A 19,311-nucleotide genomic window follows, 5' to 3' on the forward strand; every position below is an offset into this window, starting at 1 on the left:
GACCGCCAGACGACATTTAACCTGGTTGGACCCACTAAAGTGGCCAAAAGAAATGCACACCTTCTTGAGGTTAAAGTGCAGAGACTAAACGAACTCTTGCAAAAACTTCAGCAATCCTGTGACCAATTAGAGAGAACGTTCAACACTATGAGAACAACCGAGCTGTGAAAGCTCTAAAGACCCTTTCAGAAGCCGCACAAGAAAGGAGATAGGTGTGCCAAATTTGCCATGGAACAGATTATAAATTCTGATAAGGAGCGCTGACTAGGCAGGACCTCCGTTGCGGGAAAGTGTTGTGGAAGGCGACTTGTAAGGGCTACGACCTTGTGAGGGGCAGAAAACTGCTGAAGCTGCAGTGTCGAAGCACACTAAGAATCTCGTCGGACCTTCTGCAGGAGAGACTCGAGTAACAATCCTAAAAAAGGAACGGCTTCAAGTGGAAGGGCCAAGCTGCGGTCCCTAAAAGATCCATACTGCAGCCTGATTAACAAAATGTCAATACAGCAATAATTAATTTATGACCGTTCAGTCAACACATTTTCGGCCTTTGATATCTGCTTTGAACCTCGAACCGACAATGCCACTGAAATAGCCTACAGGCTTCTTTTCTTTGTCCCACGGCGTCTTTATACGGGTTACGTTAACCTTTAAGGGCATTTTTTTTTACCGGGAGCATTAAGCATGATTGGCTCCTTAATCTGAATTTTAATGCGCTGAACTATGTGGAACAGGCGGTGTTCCTCAACATCCATATTGTCACGAACAGCCACCAGACAAACAACGCTATGTTTCGAGGCATGTCGGATGATAACACACTACAGCAACTTGTGCTGCGTCCAGTGCGGGAAAATGACCCATCGTTCTTTTTATTTCACCCAACCACCTCATTAGGAACCTCAGAATAAATCTGCTAGAGAGAGAGAGAGGGATGTTTGACAGAACGCAGAAAATTGGGCATGTTTTGTTCTCAAGGCCCTCTTTTAGTTCCAATAAAAGTTGTCAATTGTGAAGCCAGTTTGACTCCTAAGCTGATCGCATGTTGAGCCGAACCTGGAAAAAACGAAGCTGTCTCGCGCCAACTTGATATTTTCGCCCGTCATGACCAGCAGCCCAAAGTTCCTTCAGAAAAAGCCCAAACACCAAGAACAGGACTCAGAATCGGCAATCCCAGTATAAATAAGCTGAATAGTGTGCTCCCATGTTAAGGACCATGCATCTACTTCACGTAAATATGTGAATGCAGCCTGTTCGGCAGCGCGTCTCAAGTGAAGCATGTCAAAGCGTGGTAATACTACAGTGGATCCAAGAATGGTATCGTGGATGGCTGATTGTGTGGCCGCCTTCCAAATTGACACCGCCGCATCGCCGATAGCGCGCACCACAGGCGACGCGGTGGAGGGAAAGAGAACTGTCACTCTCACAGGCGGAGAGAGGCATTCGGCGAGCGGCACCAAATAGGGGAGATCAAGCGGCTGTGTCACTTCTCTCTAAATGTCGCATATTGTTCATACTAGTTCTCTTTTTTACGGAGAACTCCCACATTCTTGCTTTTTTTAGAGGAGTCCAGTGTACAATGGCAGCAAGGGTTCAGGTTAAACATTACATAAAGTCGTTAAATACAATACATCAAATTCAATGATTCCAAACTCTGAGAGCAATGAATTGCTGAAACCAAGCCGAGCTGCATATAATCCACTGCTATTGGAAGACCAAAACACCTGTTATACCCACTCCCAGTCAAATCAGGCAAGTTCTGGTAACTGAATTTCACTGTGCACGTCATAGCATAGCCTTATAATTGTATAGAACAAGGTGCTCACCTATTGTAACCAACCTGAAAAACAGCCAGTGACATCTGATGACAAATCCATCCAGATCATCATAGTATGGCATTCCAGCCGATCAGCCTGCAAGACGGAAGTTAGTAGCAAACAACAAGCAAGTCACATTAGTCTTAACCCTTCAAAGTCCTAAATGTAATATTAAGGTGTTCAGCAAAGTGCTTCTCACACTCCATGCGAGAATATGAGGACGTTAAAATCCCACATTAACCTGGATGTAAGGATGGCCTAAATGACTATCACAGCATGGTTACAATGTCAACCATCAAGTTTCTAACTCGATTCTCTCTCTGAAAGAACATGCCGTTCATTATGACCAGTTCATGTATGTCAAAAAGGTGCCGAGATGAGCGAACTCTCTCATTGCTACTATGGCAAATTATTGCGTCCACTATTCTGTGACAAAGCGCAGACTTAATTGGTGATAACGTTGCCTGAGCGATTATGCTGAATGAGGCTGAAAGGCTATGCGATGAACTTCTGAACAAAAATACAAGTGAAACAACCTTTTTTTCTGAAGTCACTTCTAGGTGATTGCAGCTTAAACCAGGTTCAATTATCGTTCCCGTGCAGTGGTTGAAGCCCACATGACGTGTGAGTGCATGTTTTCAACTAGTACCGTCAATATCATAGCAATGACTTTTTTTCTTTAAAACATGCATCTAATTACGCCTCAATATTGGCCATGATGTCTTAGGGAAGCATAGGGCACCAGATTTAAAATTGTGCTCATATTTAGGTCAGACCCATTCAAACGATCTTTAAAAACTCAGACTTATTGGTATTGTCTGCAAAAACTGAAACATGACAATAATGCATGACAATAATGGCAATAGCCAGTGCTTAAAAAATTATTGCGATGAGATCCTCTTCTAACAAAAAAAATTTAGTGTGGCATAATCATTGCACATCTGGAGAAGGCTGTTGTCCATTTATACTCTAGCAGGATATTTTCTAAAGGTATATTTCCTTATATCAAGTGATGTGTTTTGACAAATAGTGTATTCTTTGTTGTGCAATGATGTACACAAGCTCACACTTTTTTTGGAACATTAGCTCTTGTGCGGGGTGCACTCATCCACAGAATCAGAGCCCAACACAAAATTTAACTGAGCAACACGCGTGGTCGCGGATTATTCGGAGACGGTAGTGAATGTTGCAGTGCCTTAACGCTCCCCATGCGCGGAAAGCATGGCTTATGCCTGTGCACGTAGTTTAGACGTGGTAGCATATTAGGGTTGAATGCACGGTTTTGGTGGTACTGATACACATGCACAAACATTTATGCGATTATCGAACGACCGGAATATTTAAACATTCATGCACGTGCGGGGCGTGCATGTGTAACTCCAGTTTCAGCCATTGTAACCTCAATCCGAACGCAGAGAGCGTTGTTTCTGCCAGTGCAATTTACTGAGTGATCGCTTTGAAAAATGACTGTTCCTACAGTGTAGTGCAGACTGCTATGTGGCGCGGCTAAATGTGACCTAAACCGTACCACTCCAGTCCAGGCACGAAAATTGATGCGAAGAAGTACAATTTCGCAATTACCTAAAAATGACTACTTCTAGAAAAAGAAAACACAACTGTTGCGAACTTCTGGAGGGGTCGACCACGCGTAGTGGCGATCGGTTGCGAGCAAGAAACCATTTGATGATGATGGTTGTATTTTAATGACGCAAGGCCAACTAGGGCAAAAAGCGCTGGATACAAAGTTATTTGATGAGGACAGATGTGCAATTAAGTACTAAATTATTGAGTAAAAACAACAGTGAAGCGAATGCATGAAGACGGCTGGTGCATAGGGCCAGTGTGATTATGCATATGAAAGAAGCTGTAATACCTTGACGCCTGATAAAAACTAAAAAACAAGCTTGTTAGAAAACATTGGCTTGTCGGCCAAGTGCGATGGGTGTAGCGGGATGTGTTGCCTGTACAGTTGAGGAAAATATTTCCGTCGTGTGGTGTCGAGTGCCTTGCATTGAATGAGTACGTGAACTACGGATAGGGCCTCACCGCACCTGCAGGAACTGGGTCTAGAAGATTCCGTGAGCAGATAAGAGTGCGTTGCATGCGTTTGCCCTATCCGTAGCCTAGCCAAGGTGACTTCTGTGTATCTGTTGTGTGAGTCCTATGTGTACCGTCCCAAGTGTGGCTTTATGACATGTAGTTTGTTGTATGTGTGCTTACTCCAGTGCGTTTGCAATGTTCTACGCAAGTGTTGTCTTATGTGTGGCTTGAGGTCTCGGCTATCTGGGCGACTGTGTTCTCCTTCACTTTCTGGGCTATTTATATTTACTAGAAGTGTATCTGACGCTTGAGGGTGGTAGCCAGCGCCACTCTGACTACACGGGGAGAAGGGGACCTTCTTTTCAACCCCGGGGCGTGACTCAAACGTCTACAGCCTGTCTCCTTCTCCCCGTGTAGTCAGAGTGGCGCTGGCTACCACCCTCGAGCGTCAGATACACCGTTGCAAGAAGAAACGAGTGTATTACCACTATACCACCGGAACCAACGGAAACGAGCCCCCAACAAGCGGCATTGATGTGGCTTCTCAAAATGAATCGCCAATTAATACACAAATATTTTCAGTTATGTTTACTACTTGTTGCATGTAACCCATTCCGGTAGTCACACCGCTTGTTTGGCACGCACCGGTCTCCAAAACGAGGCTCACCTTAAGACGTGTAGCTAGCTATCTCAGCCTAAAACAGATATCGCACACAGGCCTCCTCCGCGTAGGGGGCGCTGCGCAAGCGGCTTCCGGGCAGTACTTCCGGGTAGTACAAAGCTGCGCTGGTCCCATAGGATCCCGTGTTGTCAGATGTAAAATGAGCTCGATGGACCCGATTGTTTTGCAACATGGTCATCAGCCCATTCCCGGCGAGTCCGATCTCCTCTGGCGATCAACTTGGCATTAGGGCAAAAATCTTTGCAGCGCTAAATACGTTTACAGCGCCGACGAAAGTGCCAGGACGGTGACGCCGCTCTGCCACTCGCCGGTGCACCGATCGATGGTCGTATGAAGTGAAATTTGAAGGGAAACTTCTAGTTTAATCTAATACTCTAAGTGACAATGACTTTTCAACGAAGGCTGATCAAAAAAGAAGAGTGACGCAATCGGCGATGATGGCGTTTTAAAAAGCCAGCGAGTCCGGCGGACCGCAGTCTCGCCTGCTGTGGTGCGCCGCTCTTTTGCGTACTTGCGGACTATGCGTGCACTTTCATTAAATAGCGCCCGTTTGTGTCGCTGTCACAAATACATGGTGCATAGTTAGCTTGCCGTTTTCTTGCGTGTCTTACTGACAATATTCAGCGAGCGTCAGAAGGGTGGAATCTGTTTTGGGATTCCAAAATTAGTGGCCGTAAGACAAAGTTGTGGGGCGAACTGGCAGGCCGCTCGCTTTCCTCGTTTGCTCTCACTTTACTTAACCCGCCGCGGTGGCTCAGTGGCTAAGGCGTTGCGCTGCTGAGCACGAGGTCGCGGGTTCGATTCCCGGCCGCGGCGGCCGCTTTTGTGATGGAGGCGAAAAGCAAAAACGCCCGTGTGTACGAGATTTTGGCGCACGTTAAAGATCCCCAGGTGGTCAAAATTAATCCGGAGCCCTCCACTACGTCGCGCCTCATCGCCTGCGTTGCGTCGGCGCGTTAAAGATCACTTTACTTAATTACGCTCTTGCATCATATATTCCCCGTTCGCACTTAATAGGCTAGAATAAGGGTGAGCAACGTTTTGAAGTGTAGGGCCGATTTGCATGCAGCCGACACGGCGGAGGGCTGGAGGGCAATTCGGGTATGAGAGGGAGGGTGGCATTGAATGCAAAGCGAAAAAATTCAGCGAATCGCCCACAATATTTGACAATAATCTGGAGAAGTGTAAAGATGGGGGATTATTGAACTGTTCTTGCCTCGCTGTCTAATTCCATTTGAGGACAAAACTGGCGTTTCGGCGTTCAGATTGTTAGCGACGAAGATAACCAACAGAGTCAGGGATGTCCGTATGTAAATATTCGGGGCCGCGCGCCGTGTATGCGGCTGTTTTATGTTATGTTATGCAAATATAGAAGTACACATTTCTGCAGGCAGCGGGCGTGCGATTTGCCGCTTGTTTTGCGTCCTTTAACTTTGCCTAATTTGTTTATTTGATGCAATGCCTCACCTACTGGCTAGTCTACATGTACCATGCCATTCCTAAATCGTGTGGCGTTCAACGTTTCGCAAGGATCATTTAGTTTACGAAAATGCAAAACAAAATTTCCACTCGTTTTCAAGGCGGTGCCAGGCCAGCAGTGTCAGCTGAGTGGGCTGCGCGATTCTTGGGTTCGATTGCATGCTCCCGCTGAAGCAACCTTTTGCAGTTACCTCAGGCTATAGGATGAGCAGCGTTCCGTGTTTAATGGTACTCGTGAAGTTTCCTTTGTCCACCGCACCCAAGAAAAAACTGTGATCGTCATCAAGAAGTTAGACCACCCGACCTGGTGATACTGTCCCACGCAGCGACAACTACGACAGCTCGCTCAAAAGAAAGCCGATAAATCGGCTTGTCTGAGCGGATATTATTTTGTTTAGCCTCTACAACTACTTTAAGGGGGATTTATTACAGTATGCAGTCATTTAAACGCGCCGCAAAGCGATTAAACTAAGTACAACCAAGTTTCACTTTGGCTTGTAATTGAAACCACATGGAGGGCGGCGACGGGTCGTCTGATTTGTACTACCCAGACATGTCGAACACGAGGGGGCGCTGCATGCCGCCTAACTACAGCGCAGGAGCCCTATCCCCGTTCTCCCCGACGAAAGCCAACGTAGCTATGAGTGAAATGGCATGCGCGCCTGGAATGAAAATTGTGTTGTGTAATAATACTGTGGTTAAATCTGTTTTAAGGCAGCTGATTCTACGCGGGAGAGTACGGGCCTAGCGCTTCGCAGGGCGAAGAGCTAGGCCTGCACTCTGCCGCGTACAATTTAAGCCATGCCACGGACGGTTCTGTGCGCGGGACAGCCCGCGTTTTATGAAAGCACGGCGAAAATAAGCACGGTTTGACCCTCTCACAGCGAAAAAAAGCTGCCCATGTTTTCTACGTAAGGGTCGGCACTGCCCCCTCACACAAAAAACGGTGAATAAAGGGCATAGAGTTCGATACCAGCACTTCAATTTCTGGCTTAAAAACAAGAAGCGCTAATCAAAGTAGCTTTTCTGTAATATGCCAAGATTTCGGCACCACCTTTTCAAAAAGGCAGTTATTATTTTTCTCTCGAAACGTTCAATGCAACCGCTTTTTTCTGTTATTACAAGCACGTCGCTCTCGTATGAATTTTGGCTTTCTGCGGTCATTCATTCAGAAAATTCCTTTCCATCATCAATTCAGCATTCAAGCTTGCCATCACGCGAACATCTGCCGCCATTACTCCGCGTGCCTTCCAGCACCTTCCAGCGTCACCTTCCAGCAGCCTCCATTACAGTTTCTTACGTACAGTGCTCACGGATTGAAACGTGACACTGCGAGCGCGAGGCCTCTGGTACATGCAGCGCCGGCCGTGGATGTCCGTGGAAGCTAGGTGTTGCATTGTGGTATACCGCGAGGATGAGAGCGTGTTGACCGTAGGCTTACTTCTTCCGGTTGCCAATAATCGGGAATGTGGTTCCCCGCAGCGACAGCGGGGCGCTGCGAGCCTGGAGCGCCGGAACGCGTTTGGGCGCCGACGGTAGTAGCCCGGCTGTACGCGCAGCCGATTTCGCGACATCGTGTGCGCGCCCTCTTTTTACGCGTGTCCTTCCAATGCGGCACAGTAATGCTCATGCAATGCACAGTCACGCTCATCTGAATAAAAGAACTTCTATACGAAGGAACAGCAAACTTTATTCCAGTATGTAAACTTAAAAAAAGGAAAGACGCCTTTGCAGGCACGTTCGCGGGTGGTGGAGTGCATTAGTAATTCGTCGGCTCTCCTCTTTTTTAGTTTATATCATAAAATAAAGTTGGTTGTTTCTTCGTGCAGGAGCTCGTTTTATTCAGATAAGCGAGACCGTGCTTTACATGCACATTATTTGTGTCGCATCGGAAGGGCACGCGTCAGAAGAGCGCCCGAGTAGACGATGTCACGAAATTGGCTGCGCGTTACGCCGGGCGGCTACCAACGTCTCACAAACGCGCTCCAGGCTCGCAGCGCACCGCTGTCACTGCGGGGAACCACAGCCCAGCTTATTGGTAACCGGAAGCAGCAAGCCTGCGGTTAGAACGCTCTCACCCTCGTGGTATACCACAATGCAACACCTAGCTTCCACGGGCGTCCACGGGGGCGCTGCATGTACCGCAGGCCACGCGCTCCCAGTGTCGCGTTTCAATCCGTGAGCACTGCACATCAAGCGTCCCGAGGCGACCATCAAACGCAATCAACCGTGCCAGCAATGAATCTTGATAATTGGTTGATAGAATTTGCAACAGGGCATCGAACCTCCGCGCCCTGTCAGCGTACGCCTAGCATCGCGGCAGATCCCTGATAGCCGCTTTTAAAATGAGCGCTGATAACAATCCCTTAACTCTTTCAGTACGTCGCCATAGCCCATCGGACGCCGGTGTCGGATGATTTCAAACGTCCCGCGAAAGATAAAAACGGCTCCTGGTGGACAACTAACGCCATCTGGCGTATTTATTGACAACTCATTTTTCGATTTTAGTATGTTTTGTTGATATTTCGCGTGCGGAGACCACGCCAAGAGTGAAATTTGAACCCGCGGTAGTGGCGAGTTGTGTGAAAACGGCGTCCGCTGTATTTGGGCTATATTTATAAACAAAACTGGCTTCCTATCTCACGACAGCGGCTTTACACATTGATGTGTAGGGTCTGGACAACGTACGGTAGGGATATTTTGCCAAAAGCGGCTCGTCATATCGCGTTATCACCTTCATGATAGCCTGGCACTCGTGTCAGATTACCGCTACGGAGCGATGCGGGACACTTCTCAAGAGCGCTGGATTGTTTTTTCTGGTTGTTTACCACTAAAGTGAAAAGCATTTTGCGTCAGAACACAAGAAAGTGTGCTTGGAAGCTTGACCGACTTGCACTCGAGTGGCTTCACCCGCCGCGGTGGCTCAGTGGCTAAGGCGTTGCGCTGCTGAGCACGAGGTCGCGGGTTCGATTCCCGGTCGCGGCGGCCGCTTTTCTGGTGGAAGCGAAAAGCGAAAACGCCCGTGTGTACGAGATTTCGGCGCACGTTAAAGATCCCCAGGTGGTCAAAATTAATCCGCAGCCCTCTACTACGGCGCGCCTCATCGCCTGCGTTGCGTCGGCGTATTAAACCCTACAATCAATCAATCAATCAATCACTCGAGTGGCTTCGAGGAGTGGCCCAGCCGTCAGTTCCGCTAGTTTGACGGGCCCACAAAAATACAAAACTTTGTGTACAGCGTTGATATATATATTGAATCATAGCCAAGAAATGTAGGAACAATTTGTATATCTTAGAATTCCTGAAATAATTTTTAGGCTCAATACGATCGCCTTATACGTTGCGTGTATACTTTTGTTCAGTTTTTACTGATTATTTTACTAATAAACTGTAAGTAATTGTACCTTTCACAAAACTGCTGGTATGTGTATGTAAGAGCAATCTATAAGCTACAATTACATGCATAGCAATGCTAAATGTGTCCACTAGCTCAAGAGAAAAAAATAGTTTTGTTGAAGCACTCAAAATCGTCTGTTTTTCCGCCGTACCGAAAGAGTTAAGCCCGATTTTTCAACATACTAGCATGTACAGAGGTCAAAACTGTTAACAACAACGCGCGACCGTCTCGCTTTCGATACGTGCAGTGCAGCCTGCTGATAGCACAGAACACGGAGGATTTTAGAGAAGCAAAGGTCTAGCTTTGCCTGTACTGCCAGAAAACGCGTAGTGGCGGCGTCGTGAACTACCGAGGACGCCCACTTGGTGGCGCTGTAAACAAGGCTTTGTAAACATGGCAGATGCTTTTTGCACAGGCCGCTTGAGCTCCTTAATAACATGGCTGCCCTCGCACGGCGGCCGCCGGCTCGCTGCTCCTGCTGGTTCCTGGCTGGCACGCTGGCCGCGTGTTTACTTGGGCCGCGCTAGTGAAGTGATGTTACGCCAGGTGACCAGATGGCCTCGACTGGCACAGACCACAGTGAGCAGCAAGTGAGGACAAATCGTTTATTGACATCTGCAAGTTTACAGAGGCCAGGACATCATTTCATTTCGATCGCTGCAATTGTACGTCGCTTTCGTGACATTTTGTTTTGCCATAACAACTCGTTCACTTGCGCTAAGATTTCGAACGAAGGGCACACAACCAGCACTCAGTCGACGATGAAAGGCGGCGGTATACAGCGAGCGCCATAAGTTCGCACGTGCGATGTGCGCACCTTCCGCATCCATCACATTGGAGAGCGGCGACGTTGTTATACACAACGTTTTCGCAGCGGCTGCAAGTAGGACGTGACGACGTGCGCTTGGGGCCGGGATTGATCGCAATGTCTCCAGCGAGCAGTAGGCACAACGTGACTGTCGAGCGGCCACGAAGGGGTGCGCACATGTGGCGGCATCCCTTGGGGCGATGCTTCAGCTAGGTGGTGGGAACCAACTCCGTGCACAGCGCGCGAGACAGACTTGTAGTGGCGAGCACGCTCGGACGGGCGCATCCGTCGTGAGGAGTAAAACGAACGTTTGGCGAGGTCTGGACCAAGGCGAGTCCGTAAAACGAATAGTGATGCCAATAGCAAGAGGAGTCTCAGCCTGGCTAGGCCTAGATGCGCCATCACAAGTCGATGCGGCGGTACAGCGGCCCCGCTAACACGGGCTCCAACAGGCTCACGCGGGTCGCTGAGCTTTCCCGGTGGCACGTATCACATTTCCTGCATGTTCACAGAGCAGAAATACTCAAGAAAACTAGATTTTACAAGACCACAGAGAATAAGTTAACAGTAATCCAGCTTGGCTTGGCTTGGCTTTGTGGTTGCGAATTCAGAAGCGAGGTGGTGCACCAGTCGGCAGTTCGTAAAAAGTTGCGTACATTTTGCTCAACAGATGTTTGATGCAGAACTTGTTAATAATATTTTTAAACAACACATTGTAAGCGAACTTTGCTGGCTCTCTGAGTCACGGAATGAATGTTTTGTATTCTCTACCAAAAGTAACCTCTCGGTTGCGCCGTCTGGTGGATTTGATGGTCGAAAACTGCGCTGTAGGTTGGTCACGTGGGGTGACGATTTTTACGCCGCCTATAGGGAAACCAGGGAACGTCTAAGCTTGAGAGGCCTCTGATAGCCACCGGCGTGGCCAGTGAGATTAGGGGACGGCGCTGCGGCAGCACGGCATGCGAAAGCTATTGCCGATGCTTCATTGTTTTGGGGGGAGAGGTTCGACGCCGAAAGTCCCTCAGTAAGACCGCCGCCAACGTCTATATTAAATACTATGTGACGCTGATAACAAGCGCAGTCTCGTTTTCGCCTTTGGTATGGTTCCGAAATAAAAAAAGTTGAATGTGAGCCGGGCATGGCCATTCTCACGTAGAATGTGCAGGAAAGGAGGAAGCATAAGTTGATGTTGCTTTATGTGCTTGCACATGCATGCTAAAACTTCACCGCGCCAGTAATAAACGTCTTGAGGCAATTTCTGAGCCAACGCTTAGGTTTCCTCCTTTCCTGCACAACCTACGTTAGAATGGGTGTGCGCGACCCACATTCCACTTTTTTTTATATCAGAATCATAGCAAAGGCTACTGCACTGGTTATCAGCGTAATAACGTTTAATACAGGCTTTCGCGGTGGTCCTGATCAGCGACGTTCGGCGTCGAACCTTCCGTCCAAAACACAGAAGCATCGACAATAGCTTTCACATGCCAAGTCACCGCAGCGCCGTCACCTAATCTCGCTGGTCATGCCGGTGGCTATCAGCAGGCTGCGCTGCACGTATCGAAGGTCACGCGGTCACGCGTTGTTGTTAGCAGTTTTGACCTCTGTACTTACTCGCATGTGGAACTTCTTTTTAGCGATCAGATTGGTTTTGAAGCGCCGCGACAAGCTGTGGCTACTGGGGTTTGCGCCGGTTAGAGCGGCTTCTCTCGCCGCACGCGCAGGCTTGGACGGCGTATGCATGGACCATTTCGGAGGGCAGAAAACGCTCCACAATTTCCGGCTTTATCCATTCCTTGCGAACGACGTGCGGAATCTATAAAGTTAGCTCAGTGATCGTCGCAGTTGATCGGGGGATCCGGAAACGAACCGCAGCTTTCGCTTCAACAGTGGTCACGCGCCGTCTCGCTGGCTGCGAGAGCGACGCAAGGAACGGAAGCTCGTCCTGGGTCACCTGTGGGACACCCGCTATTTATGCAAGATAGCGTGCGGGCAAAACGCAAACCCCAAATTCCCAAGGCTGGCTTGGGTTCTGCGCATGCGCAGTACGGTGCCCCAAGCCGCTTGGGGAACCCACAACAGTGGGAAAACGTATTCTAAATCTTTCTACTAACGTTGCCGAGCGGTTAGGTCAGTTTTGTGGTGGTGTTGGCGACGTTTCTGTTAGCGATGATCGAGATCTTGTTTTACTGTCTTGTTCGTGGGCAAATATTGGAACGGTGTGTTGAATTTTGTTGTGTCGCCCTTAGCAAAGTAAGCAAAATAAAGAATAGGGCATGACTCGAGGACGCTAGGCTTGAAGTAAGACGGCAAGAAGGATCAGCGGATGTAAATGTACTAGCCAATTGTTCTAATTCATTGTAATGTAAAATGCAGCAATTATTTATGTTCTCATGGTGTTGGATTCAATAATCGGACATTTTCGTGGTGCATGGTAAGCCGGGAACGAAGTGAGTCGGAGCAACGAGGTCGGCAGATCGAGAACCAAACGAACGGAAAGCGGCGAGTATCAGTGCTAGCTAGAGGCAACGCAGCATTCACAAGCTCAAGCAGAACAGGAAGGCTAGGCAGCAAAACACAAGGCTCATAAACGAAGCTAAGGCGGTGCTGGATACCGCGGATGTGGAAACGTTGGGTTCATTCATAGAGCGGCTGCAGTCGAACAATGATGAATTGAGCTAGCTGAATACCGAGCTGGAAGACGCTATACCAGACGAAGTGTTCGCGACGGAGTTTGAAGCAATGATTCGATACGAGGGCGCCGCCAATGGCATGCTCGGCCAGCTTAAGGCCAAAGGTAAACCGCTTCGGACTGGTCAAATCCTGCCTGGATCGACAGCCCCACCTTCTGTGGTGGATTCTCACAGTCACGACCGTAATCGACATGGAGGATCCGTAAACTCCCGACGCTGCAGCTCCAAAGCTTCAACGGCGAGTTGTGCCAGTGGGTGAGCTTTGTGACGCAGTTTAAGACAGCCGTCCACGAAAACCCCAGCCTGAACAAGCTCCATTACCTTCGGTCGCTGCTGACTGGGTCAGCTGCTGCATCCATTTGTGGGCTGCCACCGACCGACGATTGATATACAGAAGCCGTCGAAATTCTTTCTCGAGGCTTCGGTGACGCCCGCCAAATCGTGCTGGAACATTTGGCTCAGCTTCAATTGTTCCTTCAGTGGTGCCATCGAATGATATTAGCGGACTACGGCACCTGCTGGACCCCGTTCAATGCCATGTGCGCGCAGTCGCGGCTTTGGAGGTTTCTTCAGCCGCGTACTCTACGATGATGACTGACGAGCTACTGAGAGCCTTGCCATCAGATATCGTGGTTGCTTATCACCGACAGATAGCGCAGAGTTCGCGCATGTCAATCCTGACAGACGGAGAATCTTCCATCGGTGGAGAAGCTGCGTCACCGGCATTCTTTCATGGGGATCTTGAGGCGCTTTTGACCCACCTTATGATTGAAGTAGAGTGCACATAACGGAGTGGATTGATAGCAAAAAGGAACAAGCTCGTCCAAAAGCACAAGATGGACACGAAGGTTTCGCCATGCCGCCAATGGCAGCGGTGCTAAATTCTAGTGCTTCAGGCGAGTCGAAGTGTCGGTTCTGCAACTCAGACCAGCACTCTACGCACGCAGCTATGCGACAGCAACATGCGTCATAAGGATCGATTGAAGAAGCTGGCAGCTGACAGATGATGCTTTCGTTGCACTTAGAAAAGACATTTTTCCAAAAAGTGTCGCTGCAATTACAAGCGCGGAAACTGCAGCGGGCGACATGTACAATCTGTTTGTGACCATGCCTGCAAGCCCAGAGGAACGGACAGTACAGATAACGAGAGGAAGTTGGATGCCAGTAGCCTTCACAGTGTTGCAGACTTGAAGGGTCTGCATTCAGGGAGTCAGCCATGTGAGTACGTCTGTGGAAGCGTGTATGTGGGAAGCCAGCTTTTTTTCCTACGAAAATATGTCTCCCGTACCTTTGGTTTACAGGAGCTTGAGAAGACCAGCTTGAAACTCAAAATCTTGGGTCAGGATGAGTCAGCAACAAACAAATACCATTTAGTTGAAGTGGTCGTCCGCAGTCAGTGCAGTGGCGAACTGGTCTCTATGGATACCATCGAAGTTTCTTTCATTTCCAAGGACATCGTGCAAGTGCCAATAGAGTGTGACTTTGTTTTATTTATTGAATCTACCGGTCAGCCCATTGCGGACAGGCTTCTTCAGCCAAGCATGGCAGGGGGGCTTGGGATTGGCCTGCGGCTTGGAGATGACCATTTATGGAAGGTCATTACGGGAGAGGTTCGTCGTCCTCCCAGAAACAATCGATTGTTGCACTCAACATGGTCTTTGGGTGAATGTTCCAGGGTCCCTTTCGATGCTCAGTTCATCGAACGTTGCATCAAAAATTTCCGTGTCTCGAGTGAACCGCAACTACGAGGCATTGGGCGAAGTTGTTTGTACGTTCTGGGGTGTTGAAAGTATTGGAACGTTTGAAGCAAGGCGACTAGATGAGGAAACCAAAATGAGCCTACCTTCCAAAGACTGGCAAGGCGATGAAAGCAACGAATCAACACTGCGAAAACGGCATCAAGCTTTTCACAGACACTCGCCAAATTATGAAAGCGATCAGTACCAGGAGGGACCAGGTAGGGTGACAGAGCCCCAGTCAAAACGTAAGGAACTTACGAGAGTTTTGCGTACCCATGGTACGCCATTTTCCGAAATTCAGTCTAACAGCTCCCGGCGCAAATGCTTCCCTCTAAGAGCGAGTCCGGATTGGAGCAGTGAAGCGTTTCGAAGGAGAAGTATCCATGGCGCAATACGAAAAGGAACGAGGTACAAAGAAGCGCGATTCGGTCCTATAACATGAGAGATCAGATTATGGTTCACTGCCTTAAAGCTTTTATACTCTAGCTACAGAAAACAAAATGCAACTTAACTGTACACTTCACAAGGAGGGGTAGCAGATGAAAAGTAACGAGAAGAACACAAGAGGGCGCACATCGCTCAGTGAGAAGGAAGACTGTCGGAAGCAACCACACTGCACCTTATTCGGCTTGGAGACAGCTTCAGCGATTGAAGGAAGTTTACGAACGTTGCACTTCTTGGTTGAATGAAGTAAGTGTGACACCGAACCATTTTCTCCACGAGACGACCTCAATGTGCACTGTTGTAGGTGTACCCGGATAGTAGGATTTGAATGAAAAGCTGTACAGACAACGCCCGGAGCATGAACTACATTTTTTGTGGGGCGGGGAGGATGTTGAATTTTATGTGCCGCACTTACAAAAGCAACCAAAATTAAGAAGAGGACATGACTCCAGGAAGCTAGGCTTGGAAGAAGACAACAAAGATCAGCGATCGCCATTGCACTAGCCAATAGTTTAATTCAGTCTAATGTAAAATGCAGCAATTGTTCCGGTTTTCATGGTGTTGGACTCAATTATTGGACACGCTGTTTCCACCACTGCTTTCAGTGAGTAGGCATGGCCGCCGTGAAAGTAGGCCAGAGCACGCACGACTCGGGAAAACGTGTGGCGCCCGCGGAATCCGGGAGGCATGGTGTTTAAATTCTCGGAATCCTCATTTGTAAGAAAATTTCACCTCTCAGGCAAATACGGCGCATTTTGAAATTTAGAACGTTTACTTTTTTTGTAAAAATGAATATGCACAACCCCTATGCTATTGCTAATTAGGTGAAGTGGCTATTTCGTGTTATGTAAACGTCAGAAAAAGGATCCCAACTTTCAAAGTTTTCGCCTATAGCAACCAAACACAGGAAATGTCAAAATTATATTTTCATACTGCACATTAGGAATAAATATCAATTATCAAAACAAATTTATTTACCAGATTTGAAAAAAAAATGTCTTCTATGCACGTTGTGAAGGTGTTTGGAAAACAAAGCTGCAGACGACCCCCACAATAATTCCACATGCGACTTACTTGAATTTACACACGTGGCTCTAAAAAGAGTAAAACCAGAGATTCTGCCAGCCGTTACCTGGGATTCGCGGGGAGCCGTTCTGAACGCAGAAGCGTCGGCCACGGCCAGGCTAGAGCGGCGGATGCCGCCGCTGTAGCCCGGCCGTGCGTCGGAAGAAAGAAAACTGAGAGGAGCGTGTTTGGGAAGGTGAGACAGCGGAACCTAGCCATCCTGATGTGCTAGCTCGGGGCTACAGCACCACGCAACACAAGCGCAAACACCATAACAATCCGGCATGTGAGCTTAGTGATTCCAATTTGTCCAGATACAAATAATAGTTTCGAAGAGTGAGAATTGCGATAGCGGTGAGTGAACTTTTATAATCGCTATTTATCAGAAGCAGCTGCTCCATTCGTCTTTTGTAAAACCTGTAAAACACAACCGAGTCGGTATTCAGCAATTTAGAAAACGCAGTCCCATTCGTGACAATCAGTGTGCAAAAGGTGGCGTTTGTCTCGCGGCCAGATGTCTGTATGTGGCCTCTACATTTTGTTTTCCCGCCCTGCAAACCAATCCTTAACGTATATTTGCCGTAAGACCACCTAATTCCGTCGGGTCCCTGTTACCCAGGAGGTTCTGTCGAACACGTTATTCAAGCCGTGCGAAGTGAGCGGGCAGCAGACGGGAAGCTGTGCCAAAACAGGCCCAACACCGTTGCTAAAGCAGACGACAAAGCCGGCGTAAGGGTCCCGATGACGCGGCCGCCGGCGTGAGCCCTGGGACACTGGGTAATAGCGCCCTATCGCCGCGCCATCTAAACTGTGCTCATTGAGTGTAAAGCGCCCTACGCCTCCACAGCCGCGTTGGAAGTTTGTTGTCTCGTAGGCTACGAAATAACTGTTGGCTGATAGAGGTAGAAAGCTTTGCTTCAATATATGTAAAAAAATGATAATAAATAACATGTTTTGCATTGCAAAAAAAGTACGACTACTCTTTATTCTGAGAAAACCACAAATATACTGTAACAACTTAAAAAAAACATTGTATGGTTGCGTTATAGCTTGTAACGTATGTAGCTCATTGTTAGCATGCATAAGCTGTGTACTGCCAAGGTCGGAAAAGCGGAAGATGGTCTTCCCGACAGACGGTAATGGAACGTAAAGCGAAATTCATAGAGAGCATTTTGCTCTCTCTATAATGTTCCTACTCGCGGGAAAATCTGTATAATTACCCAATTAGGCGTTCCATAAAAGCGTGTTCTGCTCCTGTTCTGTTATGACGCTCTGCTGTTTTGTCACGTGCTCTGTTGTCGCATTCTCCTTTTATTGGCGTCACCTTTAGTCTTGTGCCATTTTCTGGCGTGCTCTTTTAACGCCATGCTGTTATATTGGTGATTGTTTGTCGGGTTCCCATTTGTGGGGTGTGTTTTCACGCCAGGGCGAAGGGGACACAGGGCATCTTATTATGATATAAGAAACATTGTCCCATATAAGGGTTTCAATTGTACATAGAGCGTATGCATCCTTCCCTATGGCAAAAATGGTTTTAAAGAATCTATGGCATGGTCCATACTCGGCTGCATATCACGTTCACCAAGGATTGCGTCGCCTATACTCAGTACCGCACTTTACAAACCTATTATGTGGGTTTTTAGTGCCAAGGCTATCATAACACAAGTTATGCGAATTTAAACGACGGTAAAAAACTTCTAAATTGCTTGCTCGGTGAAGGTATTTAAGCCACGTTGCACTGTATAGTTTTCTTTTGATTTTCTTCAAAAAATGATGTAGCTTCCACTGCGTTGTGGTTTGCGGTCACAGAGATGAAAGCGAAGGAAAATTATGCTCCATTGCTTCTCGGCCGTTCCCAGGCAGGCCGTGTCCTCCAGTACCGCCAGGAAAAGTGGGTTCCAGGCCTTCGTTGGGGAATCTGCGTCATCGCGGGCTGCAGCCAAACAGAATTGCAAATGGTCGCCCAAGCAAGTAGGTTCGTTTTGTAGCGACACGTGAGTTGACCGTAAATAAGGGCCCCAAAAAGGTGCGGAAGCGGGGTCGTGATGCGCTACGGGGGCGCAACTACCTAGCGTGGTACAAAGAACCTCCCTGGCGTCTACCGCCTCACCAGCCGGTGCATATGGATTTTTACCGGAAGGAATGCTAAAACAGCCATCACTTGTGTGCCTTTGCGATTTCTTTTCGAAGAGCAGCAATAACTTGGTATATTTCATGTGGGCATGAGAAGTCGAAATAATATTGTTCTACACGGAATATTCATTTTCCTGCTTAATCAGGAACGTGACATGAAACGAGTGGTTACAGGGAACTGTGAAGATTGATATTGATTTGAAAACGTTGCACAAAACGGGTAAGCTAAAACCTCGCAGAGATCAGCAATGAAAAATGAAACAAAAATATTGTCTCAGTGGCCTTTGAAGGGGTCATGTATATAATTTCTTGTAATGAAAGGTGAAACAGGTTACCTTAGGGCCAGGGAAAGGCGTTCAGGGCTCGTTGTTATATCAGCTAAAAATATATAGTTAGACTGTATCAGTTATTAGATGTGTAATTAACACTAAAGCAGAGGCGGCAATGTGACAGCATACAGCGGCGGTTGCGAAGAACTCAGTCTGAGAACGCGAAGAAGAAAAACAAAAAATTGGGCCCATCTCCCCACGAGGGGGGACTCGAGTAAATGCGTCGCGAAGGGGGTGGGTGTATTGCGTTAAAGTTAGTGTTTGGGGGGTGGTGGTAGGGTGGTAGTGAATGTGTTAACTATTATTGCTTATTACTATTAAATAATATTATTTCTTTCATATATTAACTATTACTTTCGTGATTTTGCGACTCGAGTCCCCCGTCGTGGAGAGATGACCCCAATTTTTCTTTTTTTTGTGACGCAAGAAGTGAAGGCAAGGAGTAGGTTGTTGTAAGTCGTTATTTATTTATTTGTTGCTGTTGTCGTTGTATTGGACGCTGAGAATGACGGCTTCGTGGTCGCTAAAGTGTACTGTTAAGGGATCTTTAAGCAGTGGATTGATTGATTGATTGATTGATTTTGGGGTTTAACGCACCGACGCAACGCAGGCGATGAGGCGCACCGTAGTGGAGGGCTCCGGATTAATTTTGGCCACCTGGGGATCTTTATCGTGCGCCGAAATCTCGTACACA

At 47.9% G+C, this 19,311-nt stretch overlaps 1 protein-coding gene across 1 annotated transcript in view; it reads left to right on the forward strand.

Annotated features, from left to right (window-relative positions):
• LOC144175832 (nose resistant to fluoxetine protein 6-like) overlaps positions 1-19,311 on the forward strand; it is a 421,837-nt gene that overhangs the window by 58,783 nt on the left and 343,743 nt on the right. The window contains exon 3 of the mRNA XM_077704849.1: positions 18,015-18,126. Within this exon, the coding sequence (XP_077560975.1) occupies positions 18,015-18,126 (112 nt within the window). The remainder of the gene's footprint in view (positions 1-18,014; positions 18,127-19,311) is intronic.

Source organism: Haemaphysalis longicornis, unplaced genomic scaffold (genome assembly GCF_048455015.1).
Source record: "Haemaphysalis longicornis isolate Haplotype H1 unplaced genomic scaffold, Haemaphysalis longicornis Haplotype H1 scaffold_1, whole genome shotgun sequence".
NCBI classification, from domain to species: Eukaryota; Metazoa; Arthropoda; class Arachnida; order Ixodida; family Ixodidae; genus Haemaphysalis; species Haemaphysalis longicornis.